At 46.5% G+C, this 19,929-nt stretch overlaps 1 protein-coding gene across 5 annotated transcripts in view; it reads left to right on the top strand.

Moving 5' to 3' along the window:
• The window catches only part of OPCML (opioid binding protein/cell adhesion molecule like), a 1,180,847-nt gene that overhangs the window by 1,148,901 nt on the left and 12,017 nt on the right, over positions 1 to 19,929 (top strand). For 3 of the 5 annotated variants that reach the window (XM_017872153.1, XM_017872156.1, XM_017872152.1), the window contains 4 exons: positions 8,508 to 8,645; positions 9,106 to 9,226; positions 9,647 to 9,798; positions 11,004 to 11,030. In XM_017872153.1, coding sequence (XP_017727642.1) covers positions 8,508 to 8,645; positions 9,106 to 9,226; positions 9,647 to 9,798; positions 11,004 to 11,030 — 438 coding nt within the window. The remainder of the gene's footprint in view (positions 1 to 8,507; positions 8,646 to 9,105; positions 9,227 to 9,646; positions 9,799 to 11,003; positions 11,031 to 19,929) is intronic. The other 2 variants (XM_017872155.1, XM_017872154.1) reach the window with 1 other exon arrangement.

The raw sequence follows: 19,929 nt of genomic DNA, 5'->3' as shown, positions 1-19,929 counted from the left end.
AAAAAAAGAGAGACACAAGCAGAGCCAAGCTAAACGCAGCTCTTCACCGTTCTTTGGAAAGAAGCCTCTTGTCTTCATGCTCTTCACTGGACTATCTGGGGATCCCTAGCCGCTGGAGACTGACCCTGGCTATCACCATCCTACCCCACAAGATTTCTTTTCCGGCCTCACCTACAATAAAGCTGCTGCTGTTGACATCATGATGGTATATTTTGCATAGAAGCTGACAGTTGACAGGAGGTCTGAGCACACTGTAAGATGTGCACATCCTCATATACTCCTTGGCTCTGAATGACTTCTCAGCAGAGGAAGCCTGGGAGAATACATGTGGAACTAGAACTTGGAAAATGAAAGCAACAGGAGTCCTCAACCTACCAACCCTGAATTCTCACCCCTGACTGTACATTAGAGTCTCCTGGGAAATTTTAGAGGATGCTGGTGCTGGGACCCCAGTCCAGACCCCGTTCACCAATCCATTAGCACGAACGCAAGAGTCTATTTTAAAGTGCTCCTTGGGTAAGTCTCATGACCCACCAGGGATGAGAACATCTATTTTGGTGTGTCCTCTTAAACATGATTTCAGACAGTTTCCTTGACATCCCTTCTTCTCCTCCACTTACAAAACAAAACCCTTTACATCCTTTCCTCTTTAACTCTTCCCGGTAAAGAGTTCAAGCGTCCCAGTGTATGAGAGTTTCTCTTTGGGGACAGTTGTACTGGAGGAGTCACTTGAGTCCTTCTGTCTTTGTGTCATCCTCAGTTATTCCCTGTCTGATGATGAGGGGCATTAAACACTTCTATCATCCTCACGCATGCATGGAAGGGAAGACCTAGAAAACTCCCACCCCTGCCAGGAAATTCCTCTGAGGCCCCAGCTATGGAGATCTTTATTAATGTACTCCTTCCCCCTCTAGAAGCACAGTTAACTTTCACGGTCACACATTGATCTTGTGATTAGCCAACTTACTGTCAGCCTCAGGGAAGGCAGCCAGCATGGCAGCCCTGGATGGGGGCAAGCCACTCCTCCTGCAGAGGAAGTCCTGGTGGCCACAGCCTGAGAAAGTTTTCTGAGCACAAGACAAAGCTTCTGTCACTGCCAGCAAGTGAGACATTGACCAGGGGCTTGGCCTCCAAACCAAAATGACTTTAGCACAATTCAGTTGCTTGTATTAATTAAAGGAAAGTGAAACAGTGGGTTTATCACACTTTTCATTAACTCCAGTGCGGCAAAGGTAACAAATCTGGAATTTGGGAGCAGGCAAGGGTGCAATGTACTGCAGTCCACACTCCTTGGTTTAATTAAAGAGGGCGAGCTCAGAGTTGCTTGTTGCCAGTAGGGTTCTAAGGAGAGTCAAGGCTTGGAGGTTGGGGTGGGGGGCAGAGTGGGGGGCAGATAGTGTGGAGGAGAGTCTGGCAGAAAGAGAGTGGATTAAACAGGAGAGGGAGAGGGGGAATTCTACAGGGATTCAGTTTTCAAACCTAGCCATCAGGCATAACGTGAACACATACTGTGTGCTTAGCCTACGTTAGCTGCTGTTAAGGAGTTAAGGAAGTAGAAGATGTGACGTCTACTCAGGGTGCTTGCAACTTGGACAATGGACTAGGAAGAAGGGTAGACAGTACAACACTCAGGTTATATGAGCCATACTGGGTCCCAAATGCTGAAACCCTACCGTAATTCCAAATTCAAGCATGTTTCTGATGTGTATCCTTCAAAAGAACAGTGCTCTCATGTCAGGAGGTATGTGATGGAGAAGGATGCCAGGAGATCTCTAGGATAAAAGGAGAAGCCCTATTCATAGCCCTCAGAGGTTTCTAGAGGGCAGCTTTCCTCCACCCTGTCCACTCTTTGCCTCCCCCATGGGAGGTTGGTGACCAACGTCATGGTAAAGTGGTTGCTCGGTCATCTATTGGGCCTAGTTAAGCAGACATAAGCCTGCCATCTAGAAGTGAGGGCATCACTCCTGTGTCTCCATCCCCTCCCTGGCCTGCTACCTGGGTCTGGCATCCTCCTTACTCCAGACTCTGCATTGCAACACAGCTTGTCCTCTCGGCTCCACTTTGAGCCTGCGACTGAGTACTAAAGTCAAACATTCTACTGTGCAAACCCCACTGTCTCTAATTCTCAGGGAGAAAGGCAAGAAGCTCATGTCAGCCTTGGATCCCAAGTGGGGATTATAGTCCAGCTGATGTTTTGATCTCCTCATGGCTCAGTTTTGTGATTATGTTCTATTAGCCAAAATCCTGCAGGGAAAGAAAGATGAGTGATAGGATTCAGGCACATGTTTCCTCAGGAACTTTTGACGGTCTCTACCTTTCCCTGCACATGTCAAGGATGAGAAGCGGTGGGGAGGAGGTGGTTTCAGGCAGCCTTAGCTCCTTCCTGTGGTCTATCTTGCTCCAGATGTCCATGACGGGATGTCCAGCAGATATTTACAAGCATGGTTCTTCCATTGCAAAGTTAAATCTGTGTTCCTTGACAGCTTGAACTGTGACCCAACTTTCAAGAGTGGGTAAAAGGCTTGTTTCTAAGATGGTTCAGGCAGCCTAGTTGTGGCCTTATAGGCCAGAGGTACTTGATCACCAATCACCTGGACATTTGATTCCAACTTTGCAAATTCAGTATTGATCAGAATCACCTGTAATAGTCTCTCTTGCTGGGCAGCAGGGAAACTCCTTGTTTTCCCAGAAACCCAACCATGTGAGCCAAAAAGACCCCTGAGTGGCCACCCTCTGCCCACTCCCACTGGCTTCCTGCTGGCAGCTCATTTCCCTCTTGCTTTCTTGCTCCTCCCACTTCCCTTCCCCACACCTTGTCCTCCCTGTGTGGCTGCCTCCTGAAACCCTAGATCCTCCTCACTGCCCTCATCTCCTGTTGTTCTTTTCCTTGGTAGCACAAGCCCCCAGAAATGTTCCTCTGTGTGTTACCTCCTGACAGGTCTGGTACACGCTGCAGCAGGTGTGCTGACATTTTATCTCGGCACAGTGTCTGCAGGTAGAGCCATGCCCTAGACAGCAAACCTAGAAGGACAGTCAGGGTGGGGATGCTCGTGGGTGACTTTTAATCATTCCAAATGGAGAAACCAGATGGGGATTGCCTCAGTACAAAGTGTTGTTGTTGTTGTTGTTGTTGTTGTTGTTGCAAACTGTGAATAGACCAACAAAGAGATTGGTCACCTGTTTTAGTCTGTTCTTGTGCTGCTAAAAAAGACATACCCGAGACTGGGTAATTTATAAAGCGAAGAGGTTTAATTGACTCACAGTTCCACATGGCTGGGGAAGCCTCACAATCATAGTGGAAGAGTCAGGGACGTCTTACATGGCAGCAGGCAAGAAGCTTGTGCAGGGGAACTCCCATTTATAAACCCATCAGATGTCATAAGACTTCTTCACTACCAAGAGTAGAGTATGGTGGAACTGCACCCATGATTTAATCATTTCCACGTGGCCCCGCCCTTGACACGTGGGGATAATTACAATTCAAGGTGAGATTTGGGTGGGGACACTCCCAAACCCTATCTTCACCTCCTAAAATTGTCCCCAGAGGTATTCACAGAGAAGACAAGATATTCTGTCAGGACTTTGTATAATCCAAAAAGTGGAAGGCTAAAATCTTTGACCCCTCATGTTTCTTTCAACTTTATAACTCTAAGGAACTGGCTGGGGCAATAAACAGGAGAACTGGATGCAACAATGAGGGCTGAGATATCACTGGCACAAAAGGACATAAAGGGAGAAAGAAAAGAAGTAGGTCAGGAGGGCCCCCATATTTTGCTCTGGATTTCCTGTTTGATCTTTTTCATCCCTAAATGCTTAGGATCCTTTCAGCTCTAATAAACCTTTTTGACTCACTACACCTTACTGGAGGGATCTAGAAATAACAAAGAACTAAAAAATTGAGATACGGAAAAATATAAACCACTTTGAGTCCTGGCCCCATGAGATTGCCGACTACCCGAGGTGAAGGTCCTAGTTTTTCACATCGTCTCTGCCCCCATTCCCTCACCACAGAGTCTTACGCAACACCTCGCTCATCCTGGATGTGAGCAGAATAAGTGCAGTGAGGTCAGAGCCAGCAGGCCGGCCAGTGGTCCTTCTCCCATAAGTCGTTTCTCTGTCTGTTCCTCCATTTCTAGCAGAACAGACCCTGCTTGTGGATGTTGCATGCTCTTTGTATTCTGTGACTGTGCTGTCAGAATGTGTCCCCTACCGAGGAAGCCCCCTTAGTGCCACAGAACCCTGAGGCTTTTGCTCATTCTATCCCCAAGGATGCATCATGCATCTGAGGCAAGGACCCCCATATCCCCTGATGAATGGCCTCATTTGTATTTTTGCAGATCTTAATTTTGCTAATGCAGTGAATTGAACTCATCTTCTTTGAAGCACTCTTTCCATGGAAACAGCCTTGGTTTTTATGCATTTCTGCCAATGATTCAGAATCTGCTTTCTGCTGCTTCCAACCATGTTATATAAGGATGCTGGAGTGCTTACAGCAGGTCCATAATGCCTCTGGGTTATTGTCTGAGTACAGGACATTTCGCTGTAAAGCAAAACTGTGGAGCAGACTTGCAGTTCCTGTTTGACAAGGAAAATATTGCAGTCTTATCGCCTTTTAAAAAAAGTCCTTGGTGAACATGTCTTTAGAATCTTTCCAATGGCTCACAGGCCATCTTGCTTGCCCCACCTCTGTCTTTCTTTCCTTCCTCCTCCTCCCTCTCCTTCCTATCCTATCCTGTTCCTCCCTCATCTGTTTCTCCCTGCCCATTTCCCTTCTTTTAGTTCATAGTCAGCAATTTGGTTTCCTGGCAGCTAGTAGAAAGGATTAAAACATTGATTGCCTTCTGCCCCATTATCTGCAGACTGGAATCAGGATTTTACATTTTACAACCAGAACCGGAGAGGGCAGCCCTACAGCTTCCTAAGTCTCCAGTCATGTAGCAACCTAGATTCATTCTGCTTTAAAAATCTCACCCAGCATTCAAAGTAGTTAAGAAAATAACATGTAAGTCACCTTCACCGAGTCTGAGATGGAGAGAAGTTTCAACATTTTCCATTTTTCAACAAAGGAACATGTTTTGGCGAGGATGCGTGTTTTGTGGGAAGATCGTGAAGAATCCATGGGTCCTGATCCTCAGCCTCAATGTAGCCAGCCTACTGAGCCCTAAACCCCCCAAACAGTGAGTCTTTGGAGGGGCAGGCTCCACAAGAGTCTTAGCCTGAGGGGCTCTTAGTGTATTTTCCTAACACGCTGACCCTAGAGGACTTCACGTGTGTGGGTGGGAGAAAGCCCGTGAACAGTGCGGCATGGGGCATCACAGCTTCACTGCTCAGGGTGTGGGCCCCGTCCCAGCCATAGAGGCAGCCCCTGGGCGTGTGTCAGAAACGTGGAATCCCAGACCCCACTCCAGACCTACTGGATCAGAATCTATATTTAAAAAGAAAAATCTCTGAATAACATATATGCACATTAAAATCAGAGAAGCGCTTACTTCATTGTACAAGCTTGACAAAATTCATTTTCTCACTTAATGAGGTAGTATTATGACGATCCCCATTTTACATGAGATGCACTTTTTCTTCCTTCCTTCCTTTTCTGCTGTTGCATAACTGGTCCCATAAAAACAGCATGACAGACAGTGGAAAGAAATCCCACATTCCAGAGGCTGCCGTGTCATCTGGTAATTCCGCTGGAAGGATGCCGGACCTGTCTTACCCATGCAGATGCACACGGGCCTCCCCCTTCTGTGAAGCCATCCCCTCCCTATGTGTAGGTCGACATTTCTAAGTCCACTGGCGTTCGTGGATCTCACTTTATCTGGAGCTTTTAAGGTATCTGGCTCAGGTCCACCAAGCAGCGTGATCCGGGGCTTTCTTCTCTCTGAGGGAAAAGGAATGTTGACCCTGCCTGAGACTCCAGCCAGGCCCTCAGCAGGTAGCCCATGTGTTTGGTTAAATGCAATGCAATTTAATTACTCGTGGCAAAATCCTCTGTGGTACATTTTGAAAAAATAATGGAGTCATAGTAGTAGAAAGCCAGGCTTCTCATCCTACCACATTTATTTCTTGCAGAAAAAAAAAATGGTGAGGTGCGTCTGGAACATCATTTTGATGTGTTTGATCCCATTGTAGTTTAATCCTTTAAAATGCTTAGATTGATCAACTAATTTTCTTTGTTAAGTTTTATTTAAAAGTAATCTCAGAATCCCCTTCACTGTGATATTCTGTTAGCCTATGTAGAAATAAAGGGAGTAGGGCAAGAAAGTGTTTGCATGTCCGTAATGCACCTTGAAGAGCTAGGATATGAACTAACCTGGATCATTATGTCTGCTGTGGTAGAGGCTTTTGATCCAGCGGCACCACCCAGCAAATGGGGACTTAACCCACATCCAGCTGGCCCATGCTCTGGAGTTTCTTCCTTGAAATTGTCTAAGTTCCCGTCTGGTGTCTGGGACCATCTGGGGCAAGCAGCATCATTCAGGAGAGACACTCAGATCCTAGGCTAGGTGTGGTCGCTGTTTCATACCCCATTTCTTCACTCTGGGGATATTCTACCCAGCACCCTTCAGCCACTCCTTATGTGGGTTCACCCAGATTCCCAATGACTCTGAACCTCACATCTGTGAGTACGTTTTGGGACCCCGTCCTCAGGACCAGGCTTGAGGAGGGTAGCCAGGCAAATGAATTGCTCCCACTAGCCAATGAATTATTTCCTCCATGGAACTGCACAGTTTGGGCTAACAGAATGGTGCTGATTTGCAGTGACATTTCTATACATAGATTGGTAGCCAGTATCCAGAGACTGATGGTACTCCCTGGTTGGGCATGACCTGGGGTAAGACATGAAGGCAAGGAAGACAGCAAGAGCCAGAAAGCACATTGTCTGGGGAAATGGGCAGGTAGGTGGTGGAAGCCCCCAAGGCTTAGACTTGGAGCAGAGTCAGGGCACCCAAGTACCTGCCTTCTTACCCCCTATACCCCAGCCCACCTCCACAGATCCTTACTGTTGCACACCCTACACCCTACACACCAGCCCACCTCCTCCACCTTCCTGCTGCACACCCTACACCCTGCACACTGGCCTACCTCCACAGAAACCTTCCTGCTGCTCACCTTATACCCTGTACATCGGCCCACTCCCTCCACCATCCTGCTGTCTACCCTACACCCTGCACACTAGCCCACCCCCTCCACATTTCCGCTGCCCACCCTACACCCTGGACACCAGCCCATATCCACAGACACGTTCCTGCTGCACACCCTACACCCTACACACTGTCCCCACCTTCCAGCCTCCTGCTGCCCACCCTGTCCCTTGCACACCATCCCAACTCCACAGACACATTCCTGCTCCACACCCTACGCCCTACACACCAGCCCATCCCCTCCACAGACACCTTCCTGCTTCACACCCGTGGTGGACCCAAACCCATTGGATCAGAACATGCTTTCACAAAGTTGTGGGGAAAGCTAACATTTTTGTTGCCCTGAAAACTACTGTGGCCCTCAGGACTGCAGGCCTATGAGAAAGGCAAATGGCTGTGCCTTATCCTTGGGCTTTATCTTGGTTTTTGTGGGATCTCAGTGTTTTGACAGAACTCAGAACATTTGTGATGGAAGACAGAGGGTCTGTTGTCTTTGCACTGGACCACAGGGAGTAATATAAGGGGTAAGGTGGAGAGGCCAGATTGTTGCAAGAACCTGTAATGGTGTCATAAAAGCAACACAAATTTTGCAGCCCATAATATTTTGAATTACGAATGACAAGTTTCACAGGTACCTGAGAATGAATCCTCCAGGGAGCTCCACCAAAGTGAGTATTAAATCCACTAGGCTATTCTGGCAAGCACAGATCCAGCATTCGGGTCCATCACACTTGTGTTGGCCAATGCATATTGAGCACCTATTACAAAGCCATCGTGGGGTCCTTCCTCGTTCATTCATTCTCACTCCATCTTCTCCAACACAGGTAGAAACAAAACCAACGACTTTGCATTTATTTATATTAAAGTGTGGAATGTTTACTTATTTGTTCTACAAGTAGTAGTTTGTATTCTGCATACAAAAACATTTGTACATAACGAAAAATTAAGATGTGTTCCACAGTAACACACTCTAAAGTTATTCCATGGTTTTATTATATTACTGATCATGACAATTCTTTTTAAAATATCAGTTTGATGATGCACGGAAGTATTTATCATGTCATCTCTGAGTTAATTATCACAATAATCATATAAGAAAAATAATGACATGTTTTCTTACCAAATGCTCTAAAAAAGTTAAGTGGCTTGGCTGAAAATACATTGATGCAAGACACAAGCAGAGAATTTCTTTCTTCCATTGCCGTATCTTTTGAGCAACTTGATGCCCTATGCCTTTGACTTGATGTCCTACTCCATTCTGATGGCTTTTTCTCTTCCTTCTCCTACAGTCTGTAGATGTGAATATGGCTCTGTCCCTGGTTACATGGTTTCCTGATTGTTTCCTGTCTGCTTCTTTCTTCCCAGAAGGCCAGGGCTTTGTAAGTGAGGATGAGTACCTGGAGATCTCTGACATCAAGCGAGACCAGTCCGGGGAGTACGAATGCAGCGCGTTGAACGATGTCGCTGCGCCCGATGTGCGGAAAGTAAAAATCACTGTAAACTGTGAGTGGACCTGCAGCCAGGGGGTTCTGGGGAACAGAGGGCACCGGGAGTAGGTGGACAATCTGGTAATGGCAGTGCCATTTTCCAAAAGACCCAAGTTGCTGCCAACAGGAAAATACTTCATCAAATGGCTTTGCTCACCATGGCCTCCATGCCATTTGTCCCTGGAGTCTTCCTGTGACTGCCAGAGTTTTCAGCAAATGGAGAGAATTGTTAACTGAGAATAGGTTTGGAGGCCTGGAAAAGATGTTGGGGTCAATGCAATATCTTCAAGCAAGTTATTTTTCCTGAAATAAATGATTATTTCACTGGGAAAGAGGGTTGTCACAAGTAATCCGTTTACGTAGCAAATGGCTGGATGTGCCCTTCTTCTCTTTCATGAAATCACTCTGTGTGCCTGCATGCATGCATGTGCGTGTGCGTGCGTGTGTGTGTGTGTGTGTGTGTGTGTTTCCCACAGATCCTCCCTATATCTCAAAAGCCAAGAACACTGGTGTTTCAGTCGGTCAGAAGGGCATCCTGAGCTGTGAAGCCTCTGCAGTCCCCATGGCTGAATTCCAGTGGTTCAAGGAAGATACCAGGTACCTTTTAAATGATGCCTGGACAGTTCTGAAGCAGAGTTGATAGGCCATCTTCACATGGGAGAAGGATGAGGATGAAGGAAAGGGGAAAGATAAGGCAAAACAGAAATGGTTTATACCCTCTTTTGTAACAAAGTCTCCTTTTACAACCAGAAAAACATAGAGGAGGCTGGAAAGTGAACAAAATGAACTGACCATGATTCTGAATCTGAGACTTGTTGTAGACATGTCAGTCATTGGGAATTAGAAGCCAGTACATTTATCCTGTTGGGCAAAAGCATCCTTTCCCTTGTCCTCCTGTTGGACACTGAGGTTCTTAGGGTTTGAGTCTGAAGGACGAGATTAGTTGGAGAAAAGCGTTTTGTGAGGAGGAGGACCTCTTTGTAGAATGAAGTGATGGCAATGCCTTCCCTCTTGCAGGTTAGCCACTGGACTGGACGGAGTGAGGATTGAGAACAAAGGCCGCATGTCCACTCTGACTTTCTTCAATGTTTCAGAAAAGGATTATGGGAACTATACTTGTGTGGCCACAAACAAGCTTGGGAACACCAACGCCAGCATCACATTGTATGGTGAGTGCCAGAAGCCTGGATGCAGTGGGCTCAGCCACATGGGGAAGCTTGAGGGACTCAGGAGGGAGGAAGTTGCAATCTGCTTGGCCTATGTCCATCCATCCTGCTCAACCCACCACATGTAGATAAGACATACTTCTCCCTGCCATTCCCCTAGCATACTATGCAGAGATAGTTACATGGTAATTGATATTTCATGGTCATTAAAAGGCAATGTTTGCCCTTACAACAGGAGTAAACCAAATTGTGAATCAGATAGAATGGTGTTTGTATAAAGAAGATAGAACCGTGGCTCACGCCTGTAATCCCAGCACTTTGGGAGGCTGAGGCGGGTGGATCACGAGGTCAGAAGATCGAGACCATCCTGGTTAACATGGTGAAACCCCGTCTCTACTTAAAAAAAAAAAAAAAAAAAAATTAGCCGGGTGTGGTGGCGGGCACCTGTAGTCTCAGCTACTCGGGAGGCTGAGGGAGGAGAATGGCATGAACCCAGGAGGCGGAGCTTGCAGTGAGCCAAGATCGTGCCACTGCACTCCAAGCTGGTGACAGAGCGAGACTCCCTCCAAAAAAAAAAAAAAAAAAAAGATAGAATCATGGGTCAATTCAACTGTATAATCTTAAGATGCCTTCTGTAGTTGGAGTCTATGATTCTGGGGGTGATATTTGTTGCTTTAAACCTAGTCAACTGCTTCCATCATGATTCTCATGTTGCTTGCATTTCGTGTTCTCATCCGTGGGGAGGAATGGAGTAGCAGTCTGAGACCTTATCAGGTGGCTGTTCTACCCACGACTGGAGCAGCAAACCCCCTCTGAAGGTCTTTCCCTCCCATATGGGTGGAGAGGACTTGGGAGCCAGGACTGACCTCCTTTAAAGCCCTTATGTCTCCCTGACTCCATTTGCCCACACTGCCGCATCCATATCCTTCTGCAACATTTCACACCATGGGCCAGGGCCAGCTTGTTGTGATACTTTATGTGCGTATGTATTTGTTTATTTGCTGAGGTTTGGTTAGAGGGAAGCATCCGATGAGTAGGATGAGAGGATGAAGGATGAAGAGAGGTATCCACGTTTCCACGTGCACCTCAGACACAAGTTTTCAGCTCTGACATTAACTAAACTTGGTCCACCAACCATCTGAAATGTGTGATCTATGTCTTTTGTTTTCTCTCTGCATTGTGTGTGCATTGTGCTGTGTGTGTCTTAGAAATAAGCCCCTCATCAGCAGTGGCAGGTGGGTACAGCATGTTCCTTCCTACCTCTGCCTGCCTGAATGCCTATGCCTTTGAGTTTTAGCCTACTTCAAAGATAGGCTTGCCTGCTTCGCCTCTGTAATTTATGTTTCTGAGGTAGATAGACCTCAAGGGGCTTGGTTTACACAGTTCAGATAAAACGCATATAGAATATGATGGCTTTCACTTGCACTCTGTGGAATACATTTATGGGTTTCAGGGGAAAGGGTTTTTGCCCCCAAAACAATAACCTTATACTTGGTCATGTTTGAAGAGGATGCTCATTCTGCTGTTTCTGCACACAGCAGCACCAAGAGCAACCCAGCCCAGAGACTAACTGGATTAATAGATAACTGTCTCCATGGGGATGTCACCCTACTATGAATGTTTTATTCTTTTAGCCCAAGGCAAGCAGGGCTAATGGTTTAGTTTTAAAAACTTTATTTTAAAATAAAAGTACTTGGGATCATTATTCATCATGATAATATCTGCTATTTACCAAATGTATACTGGTTTCTAGGCATCATGTCAATGCTGTGCAAGGCAGGTTATTAACCCCATTTCACAGATAAGTGAGAGGAGAACTAAAGAGCTTGGGTAACACTGAAGAGGCCGCTTAAATAATGAATGGGGACTGGACGGGACCTAGAGATGGAGCCTGTATTAGGTATTGGAGCATTTGCCCGGAGCATCAGCAAAGAGAAACACACACACACACGCACACACACATTCTTACACAGTTGCTGAGGCATTTAGAAGAAGCAGTAACTGGTGCTCAGCTATGCTTCCAGAACCGGAAGACATTCAACCCTACTGTGCTAAGATGTCGGTCTCCGTCACATGCAAAGAGATGACATTTGAATTTTCTTTCTTTCTTTTTTTATTTTTTTGAGATGGAATCTTGCTCTGTCCCCCAGGCTGGAGTGCAGTGGTGCGATCTCGGCTCACTGCAAGCTCCACCTCCCGGGTTCATACCGTTCTCCTGCCTCAGCCTCCTGAGTAGCTGGGACTGCAGGCGCCCGCCACCACGCCCGGCTAAGTTTTTCTATTTTCAGTAGAGACGGGGTTTCACCGTGTTAGCCAGGATGGTCTCGATCTCCTGACCTCGTGATCCACCTGTCTCGGCCTCCCAAAGTGCTGGGATTACAAGCGTGAGCCACCGCATCTGGCTGACATTTGAATTTTCTAGACCTGAAATAAGCTCTTCAACTATCACTGCCCACAGCTCTTGATCCACGGCACTCACAGACGTATAGTCCTGCCCGCGCCCCAGTGACCAGGAACACCCAGGTCTTGGTCTTAACGAAACTGAGAGGATAGGGTGGGATTGAGTCCCCTCCCTGCCATGACCTGCCATTATCCCCATGGCTGGTGGGATTGCAGTGGCAGGGAGTATGATGCAGAGAAGGCACGGGACTGGCAACCCAATGGCCCTTCTTGTCTCTCTCTGCCATTAACTAAGAAAGGGGTGTTTCATAGCTGCTAGCAACAGCCGGTGTATGCCAAAACTGTCTTAGCTGGCTTGTGTTGCCATAAGAAAATACCACAGATGGGAAGGCTTAAACAACAGACATTTATTATCTCACAGTCCTGGAGGCTAGAAGTCCAAGATGCGGGTTTCTGCCCAGGCGGTTCTAATGAGGGCTCACCTCGTGGCTTGTAGACTGCTGCTATGTCCTCACATGGTTTCTCCTCTGAATTCTCATAGAGAAAGAGAGAGAGGGAGCTTTCAGGTGTCTCTTCTGATAAGGACACTAACTATAGTGGATCAGGGCCCCACCTTTATGACCTCATTTAACCTTAATTACTTCCATGTAGGTGCCACCTCCAAATACAGACATACTGGGGGTTATAGCATCAACATAGACATTTGGCAGCAGAGGGATGCAATTCAGCCCATAGCACAGGCAGACATTTACATTCCAATTCAGCCTTCACATCCCAATTCACTTAAACTTGCTGAGCCTTCCTTCCCTCATATATGCTATTGGGATATTAAAGCCTGCTTCAAAAGACTGGTGATAGGATTAAATAAGATTGTATACATTGGCTGGGCGCGGTGGCTCAAGCCTGTAATCCCAGCACTTTGGGAGGCCGAGACGGGCGGATCACGAGGTCAGGAGATCAAGACCATCCTGGCTAACACGGTGAAACCCTGTCTCTACTAAAAAATACAAAAAACTAGCCAGGCGAGGTGGCGGGCGCCTGTAGTCTGAGCTACTCTGGAGGCTGAGGCAGGAGAATGGCGTAAACCCAGGAGGTGGAGCTTGCAGTGAGCTGAGATCCGGCCACTGCACTCCAACCTGGGCGACAGAGCGAGACTCCGTCTCCAAAAAAAAAAAAAAAAAAAAAAAAAGATTGTATACATTAAGAATCTCATAAATGCTATGTTTAGACATGTGGATTTGACCACAAACAAAAACCATAGGTCTGAGTTTACAACCGTAGGATGATATTTTCTGACCTACAGACATGAGAGTGCCACTGTGAATTGTCCATAAGACAATGTTCATCAAAGTGGCATGACTCACTGAATACTGTTGTGTTCTTACTGGTACCTGCCAACGTTTATTGTGACATGGCCCATGCTATCACCTCTTCCCTTCATATGCCTGCCAGAGTCACTGCTCAACTGGACTTCTTTTCTTTCCTCCAAAGTCCCCTGTGCCCTTCCTTTCTGGCATTCATGATCCCTATAACCCACCCTATCTCACTTCACCCTGTTGTCACACACTTGCCTTCAGCACCCCTTCCTGAAGGAAGCCTTTCCTGACCTCTCTGAGCAGGCCAGCCCCCATTCTGCATCCACTCATTCCGTGCCTTTGACTGCTGCACTCGCACAGGGCACTGTCTAGCATTCATTGAACAAACATGCATTTAGGACTTATTACAAGCCAGGCACTGTTCTGTGTGATCAGGAGACAGCAGTGACTCAACAGATAGATTCCTTGTTTCTATAGACTTTATCTTCTAGTTGTAATTTTGTTTTTGTTTAATATTTCAAAATTTGTTTAAAATATTTCTTCCTCTTCAGCCTGTAAGCTCCATGAACATAGGGGCCATACCTGGCTTAATCCCTAGGACCTTATACAAGGATCTACACACAGTAACTCATCAGGAAAACTTTGTGGGATGAATGAATGTTTGAATGTATGTGGGGGTGGAAAGAATGTATTGGTCACAGCAACAATTTAGCTGTCAGGAATTAAAATGTCATGGCCTAGAGGAAGGGGTATGTGTCTCACCCTATGCTGTTCACTGGCTGAATGGCTTTGGGAAGGTCAGTCTCACTGGGTCTTTTTATATTTTTAATCAGTGAAGGCATTTTGGATAAGATGTTTGGTTTCTGTGGTCCCTACAAGGCACAATTCTCTGATCCTATGACTGTGTGTCAATAGTTTCAGCACAAGATCAGACAGATAGTGTCTGGTTGACCTGCTCTTTCTCCTGGCCAGGGATGCTCTTCCTAGTCCTCAATGCCCCTATAATTATGCCTAATTATTACCAACCATTTAGTGTGTACAGGGCACTAGACTAAGTGCTTTTCCTTTTTTATCACCCTTAGTGACTCTGTGAGGCAAGTACTATATTTATCCTGACTTAACACTTGAGGAAATTGTGAGGTTAGGCCGATAACTCAAAACACCTTGGCTTATCCGTGCTTGTGCTGGGATTTGAGCCTATGTACTCCCAATCCCATGCCGGAGTGCTTTGCTCCCATTGCAGTCCAGCTCAAAGACCTGGCAACCCATCGTGGACATGGTGACTTTCCAAATGGAGCCTCATATCAGCTATTAGTTTGCTTGGATCCAAGTCCCACATCACATTCTCCTTTCTTCTATCTACTTCTGAACCAATTCCTGTAAAGGACAGTTTTTACATTTGCAACCCATATACTCATACTTCCCCAACACACAGTCCCCATCTGCAGGCGTGCATTTGTATTTACTCTCACAGAAGGTCAGTCTGTTTTCTGAGAGCCCTCTTTGACTCTGCCCCTGTGATACCCTCACAGCGTGCCTCTCTCATACTACATCTTTTACATAGTCCATACCTACAAGCAAAGAGCAAAGGAAAATAGGATACAAGCAATTTTGAAAGAATGCAGAGGACAAAAACTGGAGACAATGGGTTGGTGAGTGGTTTGAAACCTGAAATGACTAGAAATGTGTGAGTGACCACATGGTAGGTGATCATCCAAGATGAATCAGCTGTTGGCACCGATATGAAATCCTTCTTCTTCATCACGCCAGTTGCTTTCCCCACACAGAGCCACAAGGACAGAGTGGTCACCTAGGCAGAGCATCAACTCACAGGCACATTTTAGACCACCCACTTCCCTTAGCCCCAGGCAACTGCAGGTGCTGGAAAAGTGGCCCGATATGGAGAGGAGGTCAACACTAGCAGCAAGGAACACGGGGCTCCAGTCCTGACTCTGATACAGACAAACTGTGATGCTGTCTGTTCTTAAGTCATGCATAAAACATAAAAGCTGAGCAGGATGAACTCCCAGGTTACTTTCAGTTTTCTAAGTGTCAGTGCTGAATTTGGGAAACAATGGGAACAAAGGGCAAGGAACAGGTCTCCAAAAGCTATCAACCATAACCATGGGCAACCTTTGCAAAACAGCTTGCTCCAACCATTGCAAAGCAGCTTGCTCCAACCATTGCAAAGCAGCTTGCTCCAAGCATTGGTTAGCTTTACTGAGTGGGTGCAGCCATTGGAAGGCCCACAGGGAGCCCCTTGGCACCTTGAAGCCTTGCCAGGCCTATGAACAGCAGGGGTGGCTAGGGTTCAGCTTGCTGACCACAGCTCTGTCCCTTGTGGAGGTCACTCACTTTCTCTCAGTTCACCAACCCCCTTTGCTCCCTCTGGGCCTTGAGCAAGAAGCCCCATCCCCCCATCCTGTCCTTAGTGTGCAGAGAAGGAAGATTCTGGAGTTGATTACATCCGGCACTGCAGAGAGTGCGACGTGCTTAATGAGGCATGTAAACGGCTGGATGACTGGAACTGGTAGGGGAAAGGGACAGAGAACGCAAACAAAGCCAAGCCAGAGGGGGGAGACTGCAGAGAGAAAAACAAATTTCTCACATTTTATCTGTGAAATTGCAGCAACACAAATCAGTTACATTAAGAGTTAAGTGTAGGGCACAGGGACAACTCACAGGAATCCTGTCATTGCAAGGGAAAAAGGCAAACGCTCCAGTTAAGGCAACATCTGTGCATGGAGTTTCCTCCTCAGGCCAAGCCTGAGCCCTCTTGGAGCAGCTGTGACTCCAGCCTGCCTCGGCGGCTCCCGGGAGCCATGAGGGCGGAATCTCTATTTTCTGTTGCTAGTGGTCATTCTTCTAGAATAAATATACGTATCAGACTGGCTGAGCCGGACTTCCTTCAGCCAGAGCCTGCACCAGGCAGCGGCTCTCACCCTCTGCCTTTTGCTGACCTCCTTCTCATGGGAGACCACCCCACCATGGGCAGAGCCCTCAGTGCTGCTGCCTTATCCCCACCTCCCTCCTCTTCCTCCTCCGTCTTCTCGTTCTGTATCAGGGCATCCTCACAACTACACCTATCCCCAGGTGGCTCCAGCCGGGACATGGAGAGGGGCACAAAGACCGAGCTTCTCTTCAGCGCGACCTCCATGCCGCACCCGTGCCTTTTCTTCCCTCCAACCACAGGCCTCTGGCAGGGAGAACTCATGTTGTATCTCCACTTTCTCAAACCCTCTTATGCCTCAGCTACCACGATCTGTCTCACTCTAACACCTGACCTCCTCTCAGTGTCAGACCCCGTCTCACCTCGCAATGCCCCCCTTCTGGCTTCTGTGATGTAACTGGGTGGTGCCTGTCTTCTCACCTTCCTCAGTCTGTGTCTAGCTCCAACAGCACCTGCCCTATGGGTCCTCCCAGGGGTCGGCCTATGGTGAGAGGGGAAGGGCTCTGCTGTACCTTCAAGCACCCAATGGTGAGGTATTTTTTGGCCTGCATCAGCCTTATTCTGGATGCTTTAAAAATGCAGATATGTGAGCCTTGCCCCAGAATCATTTAATCAAAATCTCTAGGGAAGGTCCTGAGAATGCACTTTTAAAGAGACTCTCCCAGGGACTCTTATGCACACCGAAGATTGTTGACCTCTGAACAACAGTCTGCTAATTCCTGAATTTGTGTCTTTAGTTCTGTCCTGAATTCTGAGCTACAAGCCACTCACTCTCTCTGAATATTCCACAGAGGTCTCAAAGGCAGCCTTTCTCCCCTGGGAATACTCAGTGTGTGCCTCACTCTTCCCTGCACACTCTCTAGAATATCTGTGGTCATTTTTGACTTTCTCCTCTCCCTCACTCCTCACATCTGTTAGCCAACAAGTCCTACCAAATGGCCTTTCCTCTGACTTCTCCGTCTCCATTATCACTCACATTGTGGCATGTGTCACACATGGACAATTGTGATATCCTCTCACTGGTTCTCTCGTCTTTCTTTGGCAATCCAACTCCTATTGGTTTGCCACAGCAGGGCCAAGTGACATTTCCAGAACTCAGAATGAACCTCGTCATTTCGATTGCTGAAAACTTCTGCCTCCCAGAACAGCTTGACGCTAAGGCTGTTCTCACTGTGAGGTCAGCGTAGACTTACAGCTTCAAGTGTCCCCAGCACTTCACCTGTGACCTTCCCTGCATCCACCAGGCTGGGCCCCTGTGTCCCAGATCCCATTAGACATCATGCTGTTGCCACTCTCCATCCACCCATCCATCCATCCGTCCATCCATCCATCCATCCATCCCTCCATCCCTCCATCCATTCGTCTAGTCAACAAATATTTGTTTACTGTCTACTGTATGCCAGGAATTATACAAGGACTAAGGTACAAGGAGAAACAGAATTTCTGATCTTGCACAAACAAGTAAATAGGCAGTTACAACAAAATATAAGAATGGCCATGCTCGAGGAATAAAGAAGCTGCCAGCTATCAAGTGTCAGCCACACATGGCTTCAGACACCTAAGAAGCCTTTGAGATAGATACTGTTATTATTTTTCACTGGCAGAAGAAGAGCCTAGAGCTCAAAGAACAAATGATGTTACTAAATTCCCCCAGGGAGGAGGGATTCCAGCATGGATGGAAGAGGCAAGGGACAACAGCAGGTTTTGTACCTAGGTCTGTCTGACTCGATCCCCTGTTTCTTTCAAACCCATATACTGTGTCTCCCAGTGTGCTGGAGGGCCACAGAAGCAGGCTGTGCCCTCTTCTGTGTCTGATGAGTGCACACTCTCTGGGCTCTGCTCAATGATGCCCCATATGTAAAGCATTTGTGAGCTCCACTGAAGAATTAATCCCTCATCTTTTGGGCTCTCATGGTGGCTGACCCCTAGGCTTATATTTTGTTTGTATGTTTTTCTGCACTTAGAGGATGTAACACTACATCTTCCAGTGATTGTTGCCCAGTAACTGTTTGTTGAATTAATAAATATATCTTCCAGTCAGTGAGGGCATGGGTTATAGCCTCTATACAGTTTCATACCTTTCACTAACCAAAGAAAAGCCAAATACCCAAGAGAACTTGCAGTCCCCTCCCCTCAGGGAAGCCAAATCACTGTTTTTCTGACTTTCCCTTGCATTCCAGCCTCCTGTATGTTCCAAATCTAATTTGAAATTTAGGGTCCCCCCATCCCAGATCTCCTTTTTGAAGGAGGCTATACCACATATTCCAATTCTCTGTTTAGGAAGATGTTCATCACATCATATCTTCTTGCAGAGACATCAAAAGCTGCACATATTTGTCCGTTTCCTGCTGATAATGTGTATGGTTTTTATTTTTCAAATCCACAATTTAAATCCAGGTGGGAAGGGAATGAGTCAGAGAGAAACACCATTGCTTTTGGCTGATGACAGCAGCGTAATCATTTGTATTTTCCCCCAACCTGCAAAATGTCAACATATTAGAAAAAAACTGCAGACATTTCCCATTTCATTCTTGATGAGGTTCCTTGTCGTTGGCTCGTACCCCGCCCTCATTGCTCTGAATCATTGACATCTGGCTATTAGCCTAAGCATTTAGAATTTAACACTGAGCGTTCAGGGTGTGCTGATGTCAGCACAGACACAGAGCTTATGGTTCAACATCGACTCAAGTCTTGTCTCTTTCAGGTTTGTGATGAGCTGACAGATTTGAATTAACTTCTGATACTAACTTCTTAAGCTTTTGTTTTTGTGGTAAGCACAAAACAGGGTGTGTTAAGGAGAACAGAACAAAGATGGTTGCCTCTTTATCGACTGGTCTTAGTTGTGCTGCAGAGCCTTGCTGGTTGATCTTACTTGTGAAACAATCCAGTGCCGCGTTTGCCGCTGTAATTAAACTCAATGGAGGAAGAGTTCCCTTTGAAGGGAACTGGTGCGCCTTCATCAGCCAGCGCCTCTAAAAATAGCTTTATGTTTCACCAACAAGTGTAACACATACATCATCTAATTAGATTTCTTCGCTCCTCTTTTAATCACCAAGAACATCATTATCCTTTTGGTTCCTCATTAGGAAGGTCATACAGTTCATAATCATACTTACAAAACCTATCCAAATTTCAGAACAAAACCATATCTTCTTAGACTTCAGCTATTTCATTAATCTCACTGTGCTATCAACAAGCTCAACTTGCCTATGGGCTTTTTTTTTTTTTCTTTTCTTTTTTAGTGTGATCACCCTACCATCTGCCATTTTAGTAGAATTTCAGCTATATAGTTTATGGTTGCTCGATGTCATATTTTCATTACAATCATGGAAAAGAAAACCAGTGACACATTCTAATACCTTCATGGCTTGTTATATACACTACATTTTTAAGCTTCAAAATCTCTCATGAGGCAAGATCTCAGCAGGAAGCTTCTATATTTTTTCTGAGAGCTCTGTGCTGAGTTTG

This window comes from Rhinopithecus bieti, unplaced genomic scaffold, assembly GCF_001698545.2.
Source record: "Rhinopithecus bieti isolate Rb0 unplaced genomic scaffold, ASM169854v2 scaffold_6481, whole genome shotgun sequence".
In the NCBI taxonomy this organism is placed as follows: domain Eukaryota; kingdom Metazoa; phylum Chordata; class Mammalia; order Primates; family Cercopithecidae; genus Rhinopithecus; species Rhinopithecus bieti.
Note: the sequence above shows the minus strand (reverse complement) of the source record. Positions and strands in the feature narration are given on the sequence as shown.